The sequence below is a fragment of the Oncorhynchus tshawytscha genome, linkage group LG02 (assembly GCF_018296145.1).
Source record: "Oncorhynchus tshawytscha isolate Ot180627B linkage group LG02, Otsh_v2.0, whole genome shotgun sequence".
In the NCBI taxonomy this organism is placed as follows: Eukaryota; Metazoa; Chordata; class Actinopteri; order Salmoniformes; family Salmonidae; genus Oncorhynchus; species Oncorhynchus tshawytscha.
Window position 1 is genome coordinate 50,733,010 of NC_056430.1, and position 21,939 is coordinate 50,754,948.

The window sequence follows — 21,939 nt, forward strand, 5'->3', positions numbered from 1 at the left end:
CAGACGCCTCACAAGTCCTTACCTGGCAGCTTCATTAAATCGTACCCGCAAAACACCAGTCTCAACATCAACCGTGAAGAGGCGACTCCGGGATGCTAGCCTTCTAGGTAGAGTTCCTCTGTCTGTGTTCTTTTTCCCATCGTAATCTTTTATTGGCAAGTCTGAGATATGGCTTTTTCTTTGCAACTCTGGTGGAAATGGAAGAAGATCCAAACTCTCCCAGCTCACAAGGTGGCAATTCACAGGGATCTTGCAGTCTGCTCCAACCAATGGTGCACATGCACAGCATCGCTCTTATCCAGAGTGACTTACAGTAGTGAGTGTATACATTTTCCTACTTTTTCTGCACTGGTCCCCTGTGGGAATCTAACCCACAACCCTGGCATTGCAAGCACCATGCTCTACCAACTGAGCCACATGGGACCACACATCCATGCTACTGTCCTATATTCAGTATCTGGGCTTCATAAGAAACCAGAAAAAGAGCTGTCTGACTCCATTTCAGCACATTCCATTTCTGGGCCTTGAGCTAGACTCATTCGCGTGTCACGCTTTTCTATCCCTACGGAGGGTGTCCGGGGGATGATGGGATGATGGCCGGGGGATTGAAGGATGATGGCTTCTGTAATGAATGTCCCCGTGGGGCTATTGATGATACTGTGCTGAGTACTAGCCACTCACCTGGCCACTTATCTGGACATATCTCGCAGCCTAAACCGGTTGCTTCGGGTTTCCATGTGGTGGGACCCTCTGCTTTTGTCGGGCCGTCTTGTGCTGGTCAGAACCGCCAATATGTCAGTGTTGGCGTACATCAACAGATGCAGAGAGTCTGTCTCTCTCCCCCCTAACCTTGACTCACTTTCTATTGCTGGGGAGCAGTTTGCACATGTTTTCGCTTTGGAAATATTTTATCTAGGTGGTACCCTTTCTCTCAGGAGTGGAGGCTCTCCCAGATATGGGTCATTTTCGGCAGGGCCTATGTACTGTAGATCTTTACGCATTGCGAGAAAATACGCAGTTTCTATTTTTCTTGATGAGGGACCCTAGTGCCCCTTTGGGAACGGACACTCTGGCGTACCAGTGGCCACACACTCATTTCCGCGTTTCCGCCAGTGATTTTGATTCAGCCCCCATTGGAGTGGGTGCTCCGGGAGGGCTTACCATTGATTCTTGTGGTTCCCCGTTGGCCCAGGAAGCCTTGGTTCATACATATCATTCACCTTTTAGGAGAGGACTTGTGGAAACTTCTGTTGCCTGTTGTACCAGGGGCACGGGCAGGTTTGGCAAGCGAAGCCAGAGATTTGTTTCCTGAGGGCCAATTGATGTCTAGAGGTTTACCTTCAAATGGTATTGCTACCATTTAGTCTGCAAGGGCGCCCTCTGCAAGAGGGTTGTATGTGTATAAGTGGCAAGCATTTGAGCTCTGGTGCCAAAATAAAGGACTTGTTCCTTTTCAGTGCTCTGTGAGGGACATCCTTATGTTCCTACAGGAGCTTTTCAAACATTCCCCACTTTAAAAGTGTACATGGTTGCTGTCTCAGCATGTCATGTGGGAATTGACAGAAACTCACAGGGGCTCTCCCCCTGGTGCTGTGGTTCCTGAAAGGTGTACATCATCTCGGACCAGTCTCTAAACCTATTGCACCCACATGGGACTTGCCACTGGTTTTGCAGCCCCCTTTGAGCCTCTGGAGTCAGTGGCACTGAAGATCCTCTCCAACAAAGCCTCTCTGCTCATGGCTTTAGCTAAACTTGTTGGGGACCTCCACGCGTTATCCGTACACTATTCCTGTAGTTCGCCCCAGGCGACTCTAAGGTGATGTTGCGTACAAATACTGTCTTTGCCCTGAAACTCATGGCTATATCCTCCTTAGCTTTTGAGCTATTTCCCTTTTCGCTTTCTCCTTTTGCTTCAAAAAAGCAACAGAGATTACATGCCCTGTGTCTGATGCGAGCTTTACGCATGCACATTGAATGGACCTGGGATATCTGGTTTTGTGACCAACTTTTCCACTAGATTGTGGAGGCTATCTCCCTGGCATATAGCAGCGAGGTTCCAGGGTTACCTAGAAGTGTAGGCGCCCACTCCACTAGGGGTCTGGCAGCGTCTTGGGCGTTGTCTAAAGGGTTAACTATCGGAGATATGTGGTGCAGCGAGTTGGGCATCACCACACACTTCTGTGAGGCTTTATCGCTTTGATGTTACTGCTCCCAGTATAGCACACAGTGTGCTTACGGTTGAGATAGGGGAAACTCAGTAGGCAGTGAGCCGTATGCGCCATACCCAGACTTCTGCATCTGGCGGAGTTAGGTCTGGGTGGTCTGCCATGAGCCATTTCATTTAGTATCCGTTGGGCTTGGCTTGCGGCGTGATTATATTTCCCCATAGTATGTTGTCCCAATGTTTACTAACTGAAAGGGAACGTAACGTTATGACTATAACTACTGTTCCCTGAAGGAGGGAAACAAGATACAACACCTGTTCCTGGGCTCGGTGAAGAGTGGTATTAAATTGAAGGAATAAATCCGAGCCTCAGCTTTTCACCTGTGGAAGATGGGGCTTCCATGGAGGTGCAAATTTCATTGGCTTTTGTCAGGCGTGATTGTAGATCTTTCAACGGAAGTCATGAGAGTGAGACTCCCCATAGTATGTTGTATCTTGTTTACCTCCTTCAGGGAACAGTAGCTATAGTCATAACGTTACATTATCTTTACAGAGACAGAAGTCAGCTCGAGCGGGGGGAGTGTTAGACTAACTCACTTGTGAGTTGTGATCAATTCTCTTCCTCAGACAAAGATGTTGTGTGGTCAAACTCCTTCAGAGAAATGTGGAAATAACAGTATGTTGGATATTTGTCACAAATGAGATTGCCAGATAAACTGTTATTATCAACAACATACTGTCTTAGTCATGGTGAGCAAGCATGACTCACTTACATGTTTTGACTACTTTCCACGAAGAGCAACCTCCTGCCAAAATATAAAGCAACGGTAAAAAAACAGCAGCATATGTCTGTGCTATCTGTGGACTGCCGCACTGTAATCAAGAGCTTTCCACTTGGCACAACATGTCTACTTTGTCTTGCGGTGGGTGAGAATGAGAGCCCCAGGGTACGAGAAGGAGAAACGCGGTAACAAGGCAAGTCAATTAGCATAGAAGGCACTCAAAACCCCAACAGCGTTTTCTTTATTTAGTTCTGTCTTTTGTGTCTCTCCTTCTTTCTCTATACTCCACCCACACCCTTTTCTTACCTCTCTTTCTCTGATGATCCAACACATGATCCGATATATATATATATATATATATATATATATATCTGTCCATATTGTCCATGAGTTTATATTAAATAGACTATATGGTTCAAGCCTAATTAATGACAAAAGATTCTAATCATTAATGACATTATTCTCAGTTAGCTCTGCCACTTTTCTAACTATTGCATTTTTTCACAACTGTCATCAGTTTAGCGACAAAACATTTACAAAACGACATAGTAAAAAAAATGAAGTGTGTCATTTTTTCAGATATATTTCATGCTGAAACCCTTATATTAAACACCAATGCTATTCACTAACTTGATAGTTTATATTTAGGATCTTATTTTACAACTTTGTCATTCTATTTTTATTCTAAAATCATCTTATTTTATATATTTTAGATGTGATAAGGCAACACAGAAGGCCAGAGATAAATACAGACGCCGGTGGTAATCTCAAGTACCCCACATAGGCCACTAAAACATTTGAAATTACAAAAATGATTGTAGTTTACTGGTAAACATCGAAAGTTTCCAGTAATATACCCTCCCTTTGCAACCCTAGACAGCCCCCAACTGGGATGTGCTTTTATCAGAAAACATATGCAGAGCCTCCCTTGTTCCACCAAGAATTGAAATAGCCCCCCACCCCTCCTGAGCACTCTGAATCGACTGGCCACATTTGCATGCTAAGCCACTTGTAGATGCAGTATTTAGAGCTGTAACCTACATCTCCTACATCAGATGCATTATCCACCTTATAGACATTATCATGTCATTATCATACCTAAAAAGCCACAGTGAATCTTTGGGACAAGGGAAGACAAGCAACATTCATTATCTGTTTGGGAAAGACAACACCAAAAAGTGTAGAAAAAGTATGTTCATCCTGCCTTAGTCCTAGACAGTAAATAAATGATGCTTATATCCGGGGGGGATATGAGGCTATAAATATATTTCAGCCAATAAAAAACACTAACCCCAGGACCTCTCGTCACCAATGCCAGTACACAGGGAGCATGCCTGGCTGAATTTGATAAGCTTCCACGTTTCCCAACATCCTATTGGCATGAGGGAGACCGTGGGTGGAACACTAAAGACATTTCAAGCTAATTATCTATTTGGACAAAGATCAAACACCCCACAGTGGAAATTACATTTAATGTTTATGCAGAGCTGGGCCTCAAATGCCAAGAATCTCCTTGCAGGTGGTACGGGAGGGGGAAAAAGAAGGACAATATCTCATTTAAAAGATATAAAAGGTGCTTTAAGGGTTTAGAAAGTTCCCTATGATGTGCCATTTCATAAACTCAATAAATACATTTACCAGCGGGAAAAACAATGTTCATACAACGTCATTACAACCAGAAAGTGGTTGAAATGATGTCAGAATGTCATTTTGACGTTATTTAAACAATTTTCTGCTCCCTGGGTTAAATATTCATTCCAAAAGGAGTGCCTTCCTTGGCTCATGCATGTTGCTGAATTTTAAGAAACAAGTCTGTCTAAATTCAAGATATTCAGTCTGAATCCAATGGACATCCTCTCAGCTGCATAATTTTAACATATGTATTCTAGAACACTACCTAGAACACATTTCTTCTTCTGATAGAGAAAACAACAAATAGAGACTGAAGAACAGAGAGAAAAGAAAACAATGGGCTGGACATGCTGGGAGATGAGTTTGGATTGGTCTGCCATGTAGCAGGCTTCTGTCTGTAACGTGAGCTGTTCAGTATGTGTTGATAGTCCTTTCTACTGCGCAGTTTTTGAAAGATATAACGTTAGCCATCGAGAACTAACAAAGTTTTGCTACTTTTCTCAACAACATTGACGCCCTGAATTTAGCAGGTGCTATCAACATATCAGGTGGAGAAAGTGCTAGGCTACTTTCTGCACACGCCACGGTAAGTGTGTGAGCCGGAGTTGCTTGACACAACGCAGACCAAACAAGATGTAGCTACAAACAAAACAGAGTTACATGGTTCCAGTCTGCCGTGAAGCGTTCATCCATGTGTACCGGTAAGAATCTAGCTACAATTTCAAATATACGTTTCTAATTTTGTCAGAAAGTCATTTTTATTGCAATTTAAAGCATACTGTTAGTTAGCTAGTGAACGTTAGCCTGCTGGCTCGCTAGTTAATGTTACGTGTATGATATATGGAGTAATATTATTTGAATCAGAAATCCATTTGCATTGCTAGTTATAGCCTAATGTTAGCTAGCAAACATTGAACCTATACCACTCCCTCTTCAAATTAGGACTAATTGGAAAAGCTGTTCAAAAGAGGACATTGTATTATTTCTTTGTACTCCCTGACGAAGGCCATGCAGCCGAAACGTGTTGGATTTTTAAAACTTTGTTACTATTGAACATGCCATACAAATAAAGGCATTTTAATTAATTATATGAAGAGTGCCTTGGTCCTCCTTTCTTTTTGATGACCAATTCACCCCTTTTACCAAAGCGCACCTTCTGTCTACCAAAATGTACTATTGTGTACCTTAGTAGCGCTTCCCTTCCTCCCCTTTCTACTAATTGAACCTAGTTTGTTGGCTACCTAGCTACCTGCAGATTCACACTACAGCTATAACAATGTTTGTATTGGAAGTAGTATGAGTTGGGATTACTAATGTCTAAACAAAGACTCCACTTTGGCCGGATTATTACATGACCATCAAATTAGCCAGGTGTGTCTGGGGGTGATTACGGCCATCTATTGTATTTCATGAACATGTGTACATGTTTAGACAAATAGTGACCCATCCACTTAGCTAGAAGTGGCTGGGGGGGCATGTCTATTACATGATCCATCAATTTAGACAAGTGTGTCAGGCAAGCGTCATCTAATAATTATGAAATATTTTTATCTGGACACTTTCTGTTTTTGATATTGCTACTATGCAAGTAACCATTTCAGTGTACCTTTTACACGTTCTGTATCCTGTGCATGTGACAACTTAGATTTTATTTGATAAAGCGTGTGTTTTTACTACATGGCCTCACATGTGAATCCTTAAAGAGATGGGTGAGGCTAAGGCATAAGAGGGTTGAACAATGCTGAATGGGTGTACACAAAGAAGAGCTCTCCAGTAGGCCATTTTGACAAAAGTGGGGTTAGAAGTTAATCAACTTTCAAAGCAGAATTACTTTCCCATTCTTCTTCAACTGCAGTATATGATATACCATTTTCTAGATCTGAGTCTCTACTTTTATCCAATGTAAAAAACACTATTTCAAATTTTGCTACATAAAACCTGAATTGAGGCTTAGTGAATGGCCTTATGGGACACATGTTGCTTATGAGGACATGCATATATTGTATGTACAAAATGTAATGACTGTAGCGCAAACAGGACAGAAGTTGGGAATTTCAGCTGCTCACTTTAGCGCCCCCCTTGGGCCAATCAGAGTATTGAAAATGCTGGATGTCTATGGCAAGACGCAACATTCGCTCAAGTTTCCTCAGAACCGGGTGAGTGGTGTCTGAGATATCGTGTGTGACTAAGGACAGAGACAGATCCATAGTCCCCTCTTGATTTCATCATGGGGACAATTACGGGTTCATCACTGCACAGTACAGTGGTCCGTCTGTCTGTTGTGGCCTGGTATGAGTGGCAGTCTTAAGAATTGGATTGAAATAAGTAATATTAAACCAGTGAAGAAATATTTTTAGACATGGAGATACGCCAGAGAGGGATCGAGAATGGGAAGTGGGAGGACATACAAGCAGCGCAAGGGTTTTAATCTGAATCTTATCAGGGCAAGAGGTGCTGGAGATGTGGAGTGGAACATAATTAGAGTGGAATTTAAGAGCTCTGTGTGTGCACGCTTGCGCAGTAACTTTTGTGAAGAAATGGGTTGGGGGGACAAGGACAGAGTAACATCGATCAAGTGTACCTGACAAAAGAGAAATATGGCATTTTATTTTAATATTCAATCTTTGAGAACTTTTACACCAAGTTGACATACCAAGTGCTTATAAGCAATGTTAACTTCACCTGTGTTTTTGTTTAGGGGAAGGGAGAAACTTGAGAGACACTGTGTTTAATATTCAATCTGGAAATATTTATGCCAAGTGCTGTTAACTTTACTTGTGTTTTCATCGAGGGGAGCTGGAGAGGAGAGACACTTGGGAAGCGATGGACTGTGTGGAAGGAATGAATATGGTTGGCAAATGAATCGCGGTCACCTTCCACAGCAGCTAGTTTAACTGGCTGCTAGCAGCTCATACATCTCAATAAACAATGTTGGCAGGTTGTTCCTCCTTTTAAATTGGTATTTGCTCTGATTTAATTCATTTGGGGAACGTGAGACAATCCTCTTGGCCATGGGATATTTAATTATATAGATGATAATAAATTATGTGTAGGGATGCACGGCACCATGCTGACCTGTGCAAAGACTCCCAGTTATTAAAATGAATGGGCAAATAAGTGTGTGTGTATAAGTGAGACAACGAGAGAGAGAGATAGAGACAGACAATAGGAGAAAGGGTTTTTGTCATTTATTCGGCAATTCTAAAATGTCAGTAAGTACGTTAAGGTATAAGTATCTAATTATTGCCAATAATCCATTGTGGCAAACAATACCTCTTACCTCCCATTTCTCTATACTGCTGCCAATGAACAGAATAGTAGCACAGTTCCCCTGCTGTTTTAGTGGTTGTATAGAAGGATAGACTTTTGAGCTTTAAACAGACAGTTCATCCTCCTACTAAAAGCATATTTACTAAATGGAGGAAGACATAAGAGGGAAAAAGAGCTTTCATGATTGCATTTAACAAGGGAGAGAAGGGCAGTGAACAGGTGAAGAGGTGGACCTCTACATAAAAAGGTCTCTAATGAGGTTCAAGTGTCAGGTCAACACAGAAACAGTTCCCCCACACTCAAGGAGTTTACCATGGACCAATTAAATCAAAAACTTGACTTGAGTTGCAAAATGACATTGGTTTGTCACCTGCCACCATGCAATCCTAGGGTCACAACAGTATTTGAGATCTTTCAAAAATAATATGCGGTTCTCGATTGAACTTGCCTGATGCAAGAGAAAGTTTGAAATAGTCAGAAAACATGTTAACCTTGCCTATCTGGCACTATGAGCAGACCCGAGCTGATGCTCAAAGCAATTTGAAAGACTTCAGATCCTGTTTAAAACCAGATCTGACCGCCACACACAGCAAACAGCCCACGGATTTTTAAAGCAGAACCATCTCCAACTAATGTGCTTCACCACCCAAAGTCACCCACACAGGAACAAAAGTCTCCTCTCCATAGCAACCCAGCCAGCGCAATGCATGCAGTTCCGCCAGAACTACACTGAAAATAAACAGACCTGGGTTCAAATACTATTTTAAATAATTTAAAATACTTTAGCTGGGCTTGATTGAGCTTGTCTGTTGCAAAAGAGCCAATAGAAAAATCCCAAAAGCGTGAGCCCCACCCACCTGGCACTCTAGGCAGGCTAAAGCAAGCGCTCAAAGTATTTGGGAGATTTCGAATAGTATTTGAACCCAGGACTAAAAATAAATACAAACCCAGAGTAGCAGCATATAGCCTACACACACACATTGCAGAGACGCTGCCTGTCAGATCAAAACCCACCAACCTGCCACAAAGCCAAAAACTCACCGGTACTTCAAAGACTCACATTTCACACTTTGAGATTAAGATTTTGATTGAATTTTTTTCAGAATCAAAACCACACAAACTCAAATTTGTTAATCAGAAACCCATTGAAACAAAGAGCGCAGGGAGGGCCACTATAGTTCATAGGCTTTATAATGAGGGAGAGAGAGGGAGAGAGCCAAACTCAGGTCTGTTAACTTGTGGGTTGGTGAGTGTTAGATTGATCAAAGCTCTGAGGCCATGCCAGTTTGCTGTACTGTACTGAGTGGAACGAAAGGAACAACAGAGGAACATCAAGAGTCGCTCTACATTTGGCCTTTAAATATTTCATCAGATACTGTGTGCGTGTGAATGGGTGTTGCTTTCCTTCAAATTAACTTAAAATTAATTTGTGAAGGTTTTGATATTGAACTTTGGTGCTGTTGTGCAGCTTGCATGGCACTGGCATAAGCTTGTCTTTGATGGCTGTGGTTTATGGAGCTTTGCAGCCTTGCTTTGTGTTGTCAGTTATTACATTTCCCCAGAGTCTCTGTTTTATCCAAAGCTTGGAAGATGGAAAGTTAATTACTGTACAGCTGTGGGGCTTGAAGATTCTTCCCCAAGTCTTTCCATCATATCTGGTGTTGTAGTGTTGGCTAGATGTGAAGACTGTTTGTTATCAAATCATTTCTCTATTTGTAATTATTCCGTAATTCAACGAATAACGGAATAGTAATTAACTAGGAAGCCGGGGCACCATGGAAAAATGTTTGTACAGTTTCAATTTCCAGAATGTAACTCTTCAGATATTTTATTATTTTCACAGATCAGTCTTCTATTAATGTACTATTACCTCAACGTCGCAAACCCTTGGATATCTGCACGAACCCTGTCATAAATCATGAATCAGCAATATACAAATTGTCTTAATTGTTTATTTAATAACTAAATAATCACACAGAATTGCATAAAAACACACCCAATTAGGTCATACATTGGTTACTGACATGATACACTGAAAAGTCCCTAGTGGGCTAAGGCGATATGACGGCTTGGTAGACAAAGGAAAGGGGTGGGGACCGTTCAAGAGCGGGAAAATCAGAGAGGATTCACTGTAATACAGTCGATAACTACACATGAAATGCTACTACTTTTAACATGAACAGCTGTGTATTTGAAAATCAATTGCAATTTACATATTTACATATTTCTTAGCCATTTCAATGTGGGAATGATCTCCACATTCTCTGGTCTTGTCTTTGGGTAGAGTTGCCAACCATTTCAACATGTAGCGACAGCTTCCATGTTTTCTGGTCCCTAGAGTAGTTTGAACCACTTCACACAACAGCGTCACCCGGCATGTTTTTGTCTAGAGGAGTAGCCATTTCAATGTGGGGACCCTGTCCCAGCAGTATCTTGACTCTGGTTTAAATTGCCTACCATTTCAACATGTCGCGACAGCTCCATATTTTCTGCTCTAATGTAAATTTTGTCACGAGTGGTTTTATACTCTGTGGAAGAAGGGGTCGGTTCCATGATGCCTGATGTAATGTCTGGGCTCACGGGGGAGTGGCCACTGACTAGTTAAAAACTTATTTCTAAACAAGTATCTTGTTTAGAAGGCCAACATCACATTACATCTTCTCACAAATAGTTTCATATTCAACCATATATTTTATACAACCATCAGATGCAAACCCTATAATTGAGAAGTGTACACAATCAAAGACAGTAATGTGTGTATCCGGTCCTTCATGAGATCACCAAATGAAACAACCTCGACATGACTGTCCCTTAAGTGTCCACAAACCACTCCAACTTTCTCAAAAATAGAAATACTGTTTAATTCTCAAATTTGGAGGATTATGAGTTTGGCAAGAATAATGCCTTTTGTTCTCCATATGCTCTCTCACTCAATACTCCATGGCAGTGAAAAGAGTTTCTACTAGGAATTTATGACCGTTGTAAAAGCTGGGGTGGGAGAGAGAATGAGAGAGGGAGGAGCCACGATATACACCCAAAAGGGCCACGTCGTGACACTGGGAAAGAATTAGGAACTCCTGACTTACTCAAGTGTAAAGAGTAACTACAAATACGGCCTTGATACCGTCTTAACATATTCAAACCTATTTGAATTTCTAATGGGGAAGGCAGAGGGAGACCTTTCTTTTTTCTATAGTGTGTATGTTAAACTTGAAGGGGTGGAGATAAATTAAGGATGAAACATGGTGTGGTCTGTGTGTGTGTGGCTTAAATCTCCCAGGTCCAACATAAATTACACTAATGACGACCTGGTACACTGAGTGGGCATGTTCCTGTCAATCCCCCCAAAGCTCGTGCTGTGACTGGTTACAAGAGACATAATATGCCCTATGGCTTTATCAACATCAAGCATACCTGAGACATGATTGCACTCACAGAGGCATTAATAACCAGAACATATTCACACAGGGGGAGTTGTTCTCTGAAGTCTAGTAACCAGGCACAAACCAGAAATCCTATATTGTGTTTGTGCAGAGATGATGATTCGATTTTTGGAGAGCAGCAAGCACTTCAGTCAAAGTCGGCAGGGGGTTGACAAGACGCTCCAGCTATGTACACATTTAATAGACATACTGTTGGTGGTCCTGTGGGTTGAAATGGCTGAATGTTTGCCCTGTTATTGTGAGGAGTTATGCTGGCGTATGGCAGTGGTGGTGGGTTCCCCTAGTAATCCCCTGCCTTTGAATACCACCAGGCTCTCTTTGTCCCTTTACTTGAGATCTGAAAGCAGATAATCGCACTGTCTGATGCCATTTTAGAGAACAGAATGGAAAAGATGAAACAGTTTATCCCGACTGAAATGTTGGTGATAGAGACAGAAGGAGACATTATGCACTCTCAGTTGCCATAGAAACATGCACATCAAGTCAGAGGAATAATAATATGTTTTGTGTGTGTGTGTGTGTGTGTGTGTGTGTGTTGCTGCCATCGAGGTGTGGTGTAGTGTGGTCTCTACTGTGATCAATACCTCTCTCTCTCCCCTGCCTTGGTCCCTCTTATCATCTCACTCCATGGGAGTGTGAGTCTTTGCATGGTAGGACACACACACACACACACACACACACACACACACACAACACACACACACACACACACACAAAACACTCTTTGTCAGCACCAGTCAACCAGTATTTGCTAGTCATCTCCCAACATAGTGACATAGAGCCAGAACTGACAGAAAATGTGTGGCAAGACAGCATTTGCCCCAGTACTTTTCAATCTGGTGAGGCGCTGCCACAACACTTTCAAAGCAGCAGAAACAAACGCATTCACCAGACATATTCATTAGTTCACTCCATAGAAAAATGTAGAAAAACGTTTTGCTATGGAAAAGAAAGCAGGCGTGTATTTTCTTACATTTCAGCCCGTTTGCCTCTTTTGTCAGGTGAATACAACCCTGACCCTGGGATTTTACGCGGTAATTCTCAGTTGCATTCACTTGTCAGTTACAGTGGGCTCCTAGCTACAGGCAACAGAGCCTCATTAACCACAACTCTCAACAACTATGTCTGGATGCATCAGCACCTTGTTGTTTGACTGCACTCTGCACTTGGTTTCTTTCTTCGCCCTCACTCCTCTCCAGTCTGTGGAATCTGACTTTGTGGGTGTGTTATCTAGTGGAAAACCCTGCCTGCCTTGTTGCCTGCCTCATGAGAGCGCAAACACACAGTTTAGTCATCCTCTAAAACTATCTAGAATGATCCAATCTATAGCAGCTAACAAAAATACTACAGTTAGCTTCATAGACGCTAACTACTTTAGAGCTTTTTTACGAAAGTATCTTCTGACCGGGGGAGTTTTGTTAAGAGCCCTGATGCTTGCTCTAAACATTAACACACATCATTGTGGTACTGTTTTGGAAACATAATAAATGTATCTTTCATATCAGCTTGTTTGCGAAAGACATAAGGAAGACATGTGTCGCCACCTGTGCTAACTAGCAATCTAGCGTGCTCCAAATACCTGTTTGTAAGCTAACTGGGGAGGAAGTGTAGTGTGTTAACTGAAGGCACACACAGTGTATGGATCTGTGCAAAACTGCATTTTTAAAAAAATTTAAAATATTATTTCTCACTGACATGAAAAATAAGGGCCATTTAAAACCGTTAAAACACAGCGTCGGAATTGTAGCCAAATGTGGGCGAATGTAATGGATAAGGGTTTTTCGACAGCTATCTATAGAGCAGCCTAGCTAGATAGCTAACATTAGCTAGCTAGGATGATGCAATCATGCAGTCAGCAGTTAACATGAATCATTTAGACTCACTGAATACATGTGTTTGGCACCGGATAAAGAAGATGAAATGATCTGCTGCTGCTACCCAAGGCCAAGAGATACTGAAGTTCCTGAAAAGATTAGTCAGCCAGTTTGCTAGTCCAGTAATGTTCATTGGCATATTATTTTATTTCCATTGCTTTTTGAGACGCACATCTCACTGACTTAAAAGTGAAAAGAAATACAAAGTTCGCCACAGAGCAGTCTACACAGACTATATGAACACATTGGTCCAACCGTAACAGATGGCTAATGCAGAAAGAGAGAATTGATGGATTCTAGCACCACCATAACATTCAAAAATATAGAAACAGGCAGCCATCATGGAGTTGAGTCTTTTTCGACTAGCGAGTGCATAGTGACACCTACTGATATGAACTGGCAATGCAGGTTTGATTAGAATAGTGCAATAGAATGAGTGACAATCAATCAAATCAGATATCAGGTAATATGGTTAAAAATCTAACTTGGCCCTGCCCTAGGGATGATGAAAACATTATTAAAACCCTTTTCACAGACAAAGCTACAACAACAGCAAATTGGACAAAAACTACCAGGACTGAGGTTGCTGTATGCAGGGTTGCATCGTGAGGATTTGCAGCTGTAATTAAAAATATACTCATACAGTATGTCATCACTATTGTGTTACATGATTAATTCCAGTCAATAATTTTGGATTAAAAAGGCATTGGTCGCCTAGCCACCTGAAGTGTAAATATAAACCAAATTTGTTCACATTCACAGAACACAAATAACTGTCCCTATTTTAGGCTATAAATGCATAGCTTAGGCTATAAAAACATGATGTTACATTTCCCCTGGCCCAGGTGGGATAAGAGCGCATAGGCTTCCCTAGGCTACCTGCAGCTATGGTTGTTATCAGTAGGCTACAGTTAATCAGACTGAAGCACAGACTAATTGTGCATGTTGACATTTTGATGGCGGGTATGAGCTTCCATATAAAACAGCTCCTCTCCTCACTCCTCACTTATACCCACGTTTTCAGTCGCAATTTGCTTTTACCACATGTAATGATTTGCATGCAATTGATACAAATTAAGCATGGTTTGTTGTAATGTTGTAAGCTAGGCCTAGCATACTTTTATATTTGTATGAGAGGGTTAATCGCACATTTTTGATAAGCTAACGTTACTTGATGAAGACACGCTGTTATAGCAACTCTGTGCTTTTGTCTTAAAGCTCAAATGTAATGAGCGTAGCCTGCAGATGAGAAAATACACCCTTTAATTGTCTGCACATACATGCTTGTGGATTGTTGCATTATTCAAGAGTGTAGTGTGTTTTAGAAGAAAAGTTTGTCATTGTTGAATAGTTTGTGCTTACTGGCTAGTAGTGGCTACTGTGATATTTACTGTAAATTTGAGCTGCAGACCAAGAATGTTGCGTTGCCAGCCACAATGAAATGAAAGGCATGGATGTAATGTTAATTGAAAAGTAGCATTCTCTTTCGCCACCCCGCTTCTCAGACTCTCCTTCATATCTCTTAGTGGGAATAGGACCTTGGAGTTTGTGCTTTATGGCATTGTGCTGTTGTCTGCTACTTACACCAAATGCAAAGAGCAAGAGAGAGAGAGCGAGAGAGGCAGAGACGCATTCAATCAAAGCTGGTCAGTGTGTTTTCCCGGATATGTAAAATGTTGTAATTGTTTCCTTGCAAATTCAATTTTGGAGTTCTCAATACCTTGGCTATTGAATTGAAAAGGGCCCAATTCCATCCCGAGTCTATTACATATAAAATAATATATGCCATTTTAGTAGAAGCTTTCATCCAAAGCGACTTAGTCATGTGTGCATAGATTTTTTACGTATGGGTGGTCCCGGGAATCAAGCAATGCTCTACCAGCTGAGCTACAGAGGAACACATGTATTAGGTGATTCACTGAGCCGGTGTTGTGCGACTGACATGGGTTCAAATATAATTTAAATCATTTTAAATACCTTACACTTAGATATAAGGTTTCCAAAAGTGTTCTTCGGTTGACCCCATATGAGAACCTTTTTGGTTCCACATAGAACCCCTTTGGGTTCCATGTAGAACCCTCTCTGGAAAGTTTATTCAAAGGGTCCTGCTAACAGGCTAACTACACCACTCGCGTCGCGTGAATAATATAGAAATCTATATTATAAAATTATTGCACCCGCACTGCTCGCCAACGAGCGTCTGCGTTGCCAAGGGCTAAAATAGAAGTCAGTTCTATTTCTGACGCAGATCGCGCTGCAAGTTCTGCCTCTCACACCTCCTCATTTGTTTATAGAAGCAGGTACCCACGTGGGTGACTGAAGACGAACGAGGTCAGTGGTGGTAATGCACCTAATTTATGAAAGTTGCGAATGATAATATAAAGTCAAGACAAGAAAAAACCTGGAAGGAGGAGAGATGACTAGAAACGATTTGGTTTTATGTGTGGATTAATTGGTGGAGTAGAGGACCTTGTGCATTTCATGTAAAATAACAACTCAATGTTTACATCCCAGGACAAATTAGCTAGTAACAGCAAGCTAGCTAAATGGGCCTGCAATGAAAACATGCGGTCTCTCCTTCACTGCAGCCGAGGTGAGTAAGACATTTAAACGTGTTAACCCTCGCAAGACCCTGGGTCTCGACCCCGCCCTGTGCAACTGGGTACTGGACTTCCTGACGGGCCGCCCCAGGTGGTGAGGGTAGGCAACAACATCTCCTCCCCGCTGATCCTCAACACTGGGGCCCCACAAGGGTGCGTTCTGAGCCCTCTCCTGTACTCCCTGTTCACCCACGACTGCGTGGCCACGCACGCCTCCAACTCAATCCTCAAGTTTGCGGACGACACAACAGTGGTAGGCTTGATTACCAACAACGACGAGACGGCCTACAGGGAGGAGGTGAGGGCCCTCGGAGTGTGGTGTCAGGAAAATAACCTCACACTCAACGTCAACAAAACTAAGGAGATGATTGTGGACTTCAGGAAACAGCAGAGAGAACACCCCCCTATCCACATCGATGGAACAGTAGTGGAGAGGGTAGAAAGTTTTAAGTTCCTCGGCATACACATCACAGACAAACTGAATTGGTCCACTCACACAGACAGCATCGTGAAGAAGGCGCAGCAGCGCCTCTTCAACCTCAGGAGGCTGAAGAAATTCGGCTTGTCACCAAAAGCACTCACAAACTTCTACAGATGCACAATCAAGAGCATCCTGGCGGGCTGTATCACCGCCTGGTACGGCAACTGCTCCGCCCTCAACCGTAAGGCTCTCCAGAGGGTAGTGAGGTCTGCACAACGCATCACCGGGGGTAAACTACCTGCCCTCCAGGACACCTACACCACCCGATGTTACAGGAAGGCCATAAAGATCATCAAGGACATCAACCACCCGAGCCACTGCCTGTTCACCCCGATATCATCCAGAAGGCGAGGTCAGTACAGGTGCATCAAAGCTGGGACCGAGAGACTGAAAAACAGCTTCTATCTCAAGGCCATCAGGCCACCACTAACATTGAGTGGCTGCTGCCAACACACTGACAATGACACTGACTCGACTCCAGCCACTTTAATAATGGGAATTGATGGGAAATGATGTAAATATATAAACAATGCTACCTTATATAATGTTACTTACCCTACATTATTCATCTCATATGCATACGTATATACTGTACTCTATATCATCGACTGCATCCTTATGTAATACATGTATCACTAGCCACTTTAACTATGCCACTTTGTTTACATACTCATCTCATATCTATATACTGTACTCGATATCAGCTACTGTATCTTGCCTATGCTGCTCTGTACCATCACTCATTCATATATCCTTATGTACATATTCTTTATCCCCTTACACTGTGTATAAGACAGTAGTTTTGGAATTGTTAGTTAGATTACTTGTTGGTTATTACTGCATTGTCGGAACTAGAAGCACAAGCATTTCGCTACACTCGCATTAACATCTGCTAACCATGTGTATGTGACAAATAACATTTGATTTGATTTAGCTAGCAAGTGCAAGCTAGCTAGCTAAATTGCCATAAATGTGTAAGGCTTTTCGACTTGTCACCAAATTAATATAATTGGTTCAGAGATTGTTTTGATATTTTAACCTGCGTGTCGTGATCGTGTTTGGTGTGGGGGGGGACAAAATACATTTATGCACGATGGCGCATGATGGCGCACGCGCCCAGACAGTTTGGGTTCTGTGTAAGGGGACAGCCAAATAACCATTTTAGGTTCTAGATAGCACCTTTTTTTGAAAGAGTGTAGCTCTGCTTGATTGAGCAAACCCTAACCCACCTGACCTTCCAGACAGGTCTAGTTACCGCCATAGCATGTGTTATTGCCTCAAGCTCTTGTAAAATACAATCCTTCTCAGCTGGAGTTTTGACGATAGATTCATCTCCAGTTACATGCCTGTTGTACAGTGGAAGCCTCCGGGCTTAGACACACCAACGATTGTGTTCTTGTTTTTCGCAATCTACGAGGCAATGCGAACATTGTGAGATTCTGGAAGCCTGTCAAATGCGGAGGCGTACAGTAGCAGATCGTGTTTTGATGCATGCTATTACACAGCAGATACACAGTAGATATTTGATAGACATATTGGTAGACTTACGAGAGGGTTCTCTCCAGCCGACTGCCTGTGGAACCGATGATCTCCCCCAGAGTGCAGAACATCTGGCCCAGGAAGTCCTGTAGAAGGAGGGGTACCATAATTAGCACAACACCTAGCTCCTATTATGCTTTGCCTGGAGGTGCATCAGTTTTAGCACAACACCTAGTCCCTATTATGCTTTGCCTGGAGGGGCATCAGTTTTAGCACAACACCTAGCGCCTATTATGCTTTGCATGGAGGGGCATCAGATTTAGCACAACACCTAGCTCCTATAATCCCATAGTCTCACATGCCAGACAGGCTCTGATCTTATTGTTACGTTTTTACAGATACACTGTATGGACGGGACAGAGGGTTTGATTCATGGGTGTCATGCATCCTATAAATCTGAAGGGGCAAATAGTATGTGAGGATGGCTGGGGAGGAGTTGGTCCGGAGGGGGGCTGGCCCCCCGTCCTGAAGTTGGAGAATTTAGCGTTTTTCAAACACCTGAAACAGCTTGTTCCTGCAATCTAGAACTTTAAAAATACTGTATGTTTATTGTTATGCATACCTAAGGATGCCTTGTTAAAGACTATCAAGAAACACTATGTGCAGCCTGGTCACCAGAAACACATGTCGATTTCGGACGTTTGAGAAGGTCCTGATGACATCGATATATGCCACCCTCGGCGCTCACCCCCCCACAAAAAAAGAAATATGTGGCATTATTGGGACTGACCTCACAACACTGACAGCCAGAGCATGCTGTTTAGACCGACCACTGTGCCACAGTAGCTCTCAATTTTCTTGCAAGCAGGGAGAGTATTTGATACTAAATGGAAACAGCACTTTAAAAAAAAAAAAAATTGTTTTATACTTTCCCTAAACCATAGCCCTAACCTTAATCACTTGGAATTAATACCTAAACTTAACCCTTTGAGTTGTTTCTGTTTAAACCCTGTAGCCATGCGGAATTAACCCGGTAACCACGTGGAATTAATGGGTAAAAATTTGATGTTCATCCACATTACGTCATATTCCGACTTGAAACTATGAGACCAGGTTGTTGTGTAAACCCTGCTTTAGCCCACTGCAGTAAAATATTGACAAGATAATGTCAACCATACAGGTCATTCATCTGAACCCTTGAACTTGACCATTATAAAATGAAGGACACCTATGGCACGGCAGCTGTTTAAAGTGACTACTGTCCGAGGATCATGGTTCACTGTTCATACAATTTTGATTGATACAATGCAATATATCCTGTGGAAATCAATCAAGGTCCCCAGTAACGATATATGTAATTCCACATACTGCACTACTTTTGTCCTATGGGTCCTAGTCAAAAGCAGGGAATATAATCTCACACACAATTCTACACACAATACCCCATAATGACAATGTGAAGACATGTTTTTTTAAATGTATTGAAAATTAAATACAGAAATATCTCATTTACATAAGTATTCACACCCCTGAGTCAATCATTTGTAGAAGCACCTTTGGTGACGTTTACAGCTTTTAGTTGTCTTAGGTATGTCTGTATCAGCTTTGCAAATCTGGATTCTTCCGTGCAGATTTTCTCAAAGTCTGTTAAATGAAATGAGGAGCGGCGATGAACAGCAATCTTCAAGTCATTCTCCAGATTTTCAATGGAATTCAAGTCTGTGCTTTGGCTGGGCTAGTCAAGGACGTTCACATTTTTGTTCTGAAGCAATTCCAACATTGCTTGGGATGTTTGGGATCATTGTCCTAAGGTGATTTGCACTCTGAAGCAGATTCTAATCAAGGATTTGCCTGTATCTGGCTCCATTCATTGTTCCCTCTATCCTTACCAGTCTCCCAGTCCCTGCCTCTGAAAAGCATCCCCATAGCATGATGCTGCCACCACCATGCTTCACGGTAGGGACGGTGTTATATGGGTGATGAGCTGTGCCTGGTTTTCTCCAGACATAGCGCTTTGCATTCATGTGAAAAAGTTACATGTCTCATCAGACCACAGAATGTTTGCCTATTGATCTCAGAGTCTATCAGGTGCCTCTTTTGCAAACTCCAGGTGTGCTGTCATGTGCCTTTTTCTCAGAAGTTGTTCCCTTCTGTCTACTCTCCCATAAAGCCCAGATTGTTGAAGTGCTGTTGTCCTTCTGGCAGGTTCTCCCATCTCAGCCAAGGAACTCTGTAGTTCTGTCAAAGTGGTCATTGGGTTCTTGGTCACCTCCCTGACCAAGGTCCTTCTTGCCCGGTTGCTCAGTCTGGTCAGACGTAGTGCTGAGAGATTAGTTCCATATTTTTTTTCCTCCAATGATGGAGACCACTGTGCTCTTGCAAACATTTAACACTCTAGAAATTGTTTTATATTCTTCCTTAGATATATGCCTCATCAAAAATTATATCACAGGGATCTATGGATAATTCCTTGAACTTCATGGTATAGTTTCTGCTCTGACATGCACTGTCAACTATGGGACCTTATGTAGACAATTGTGTTTCTTTCTAAATCATGTCCAAACAGGTGGACTCCAATCAAGTTGTAGTGACATCTCAAGGATGATCAAAGGAAACTGGATGCATCTGAGCTCAGAGTGTGATAGCAAAGGGGTGTAAATACTTATGTAAATTAGATATTTCTGTATTTCTAAAAACGTCTTTTCACTTTGTCATTATGGGCTATTGTGGCAAGATGGGTGAAAAAAACATATATTGAATCCATTTTGAATTCAGGCCCACTGTATGTGTGCTAACCTCAAAATGTACCTAGCTAGGTGGTTACCTAGGTGGTTACCTTGTCGTTGCTTGTTTGTCTTGTTTCCATCTTGTTTTGCCGTTGATTCCTTTTTCTTTCCGGTCATTATCCAGTTATTTCAGCAATGTACTTGAGTAATTATTATGTAACTTACTGGTAATTTCTTTATACAGTAATTTCAGTGTACCTACTACGGGGCCTTGACACTTTATTCTAAAGCAAACAGCTGTTCCCCTGTTACCATGTAAATTACTATTACTTTCTTAATATTTTCACCATAGTTTCTGCATGCCTTACTGTCACTTTTTTTATAACTTGTATATCAACCTTTATGTACATCACACTTCCTCAAATGCAATTTCTCCATATACAGATGAACACAATCCCAAGTTATTAAGCTACTATGTTCATTAATGGAACTTAATTTATTGTTAGTGTAGCCGGTCTGGGCCTATGTGTGAATGTGCTGGCTACTGCTCTCTGGCTTTGGTTCTGCGTTCTGGTGCATGTAGATTAATTGGACACAGGACACACTGCTGCCGGTTCTGGTCTTTTATTACTGGATGAGATTAAATAACTGCAGTGAATAAATGCAGTGCAAAGCAATTACATGAAATGGCAAACCTCTCTATGCTGCAAACTGTAACTAGGCGACTCAGGAACATTCAATTTCATGTTGGTAAGCAACTCCAGTGTATATTTGGCCTTGTGTTTTAGGTTAATGTCCTGCTGAAAGGTGAATTTGTCTCCAAAACAAGGTTTTCCTCTAGGATTTTGCTAGTGCTTAGCTCTATTCCGTTTCTTTTTATCATAAAAACTCCCTAGTCCTTGCCGATGACGAGAACACCCATAACATGATGCAGCCACCACTAAGCTTGAAAATATGAAGAGTGATGTGTTGTGTTGGATTTGCACCAAACATAACGCTTTGTATTCAGGACATAAAGTACACTTCTTTGCCAATTTTTGGGCAGTTTTCCTTTAGTGCCTTATTGCAAACAGGATGCATTGACCTCATGGTGAAATCCATGAGCGGTTTCCTCCCTCTACAGCAACTGAGTTAGGAAGGGCGCCTGTATCTTTGTAGTGACTGGGTGTATTGATATACCATCTAAAATGTAATCAATAACTTCACCATGCTCAAACGGATATTCAATGTCATCTTTTTTTTTACCCATCTACAAACAGGTGCCCTTCTTTGCGAGGCATTGGAAAACCTCCCTGGTCTTTGTGGTTGAATCGGTGTTTGAAATTGAGTCCATGCAACTTGTTAAGCAAATTGCCTTGTTTAGCAAATTTTTACTCCTGAACTGAAGGGGTTGAATACTTATTGGTTCAAGACATTTCAGCTTTACATTTTCTATTCATTTTATTTTAAATTGAAAAACATAAATCCACTTTGACATTATGTGGTATT

The 21,939-nt window shown here is 41.9% G+C and overlaps 1 protein-coding gene across 1 annotated transcript in view; it reads right to left on the minus strand.

Annotated features, from left to right (window-relative positions):
• LOC112267566 (copine-9) overlaps window positions 1-21,939 on the minus strand; it is a 193,635-nt gene that overhangs the window by 79,360 nt on the left and 92,336 nt on the right. The window contains exon 7 of the mRNA XM_042305298.1: window positions 17,795-17,871. Coding sequence (XP_042161232.1) covers window positions 17,795-17,871 — 77 coding nt within the window. The remainder of the gene's footprint in view (window positions 1-17,794; window positions 17,872-21,939) is intronic.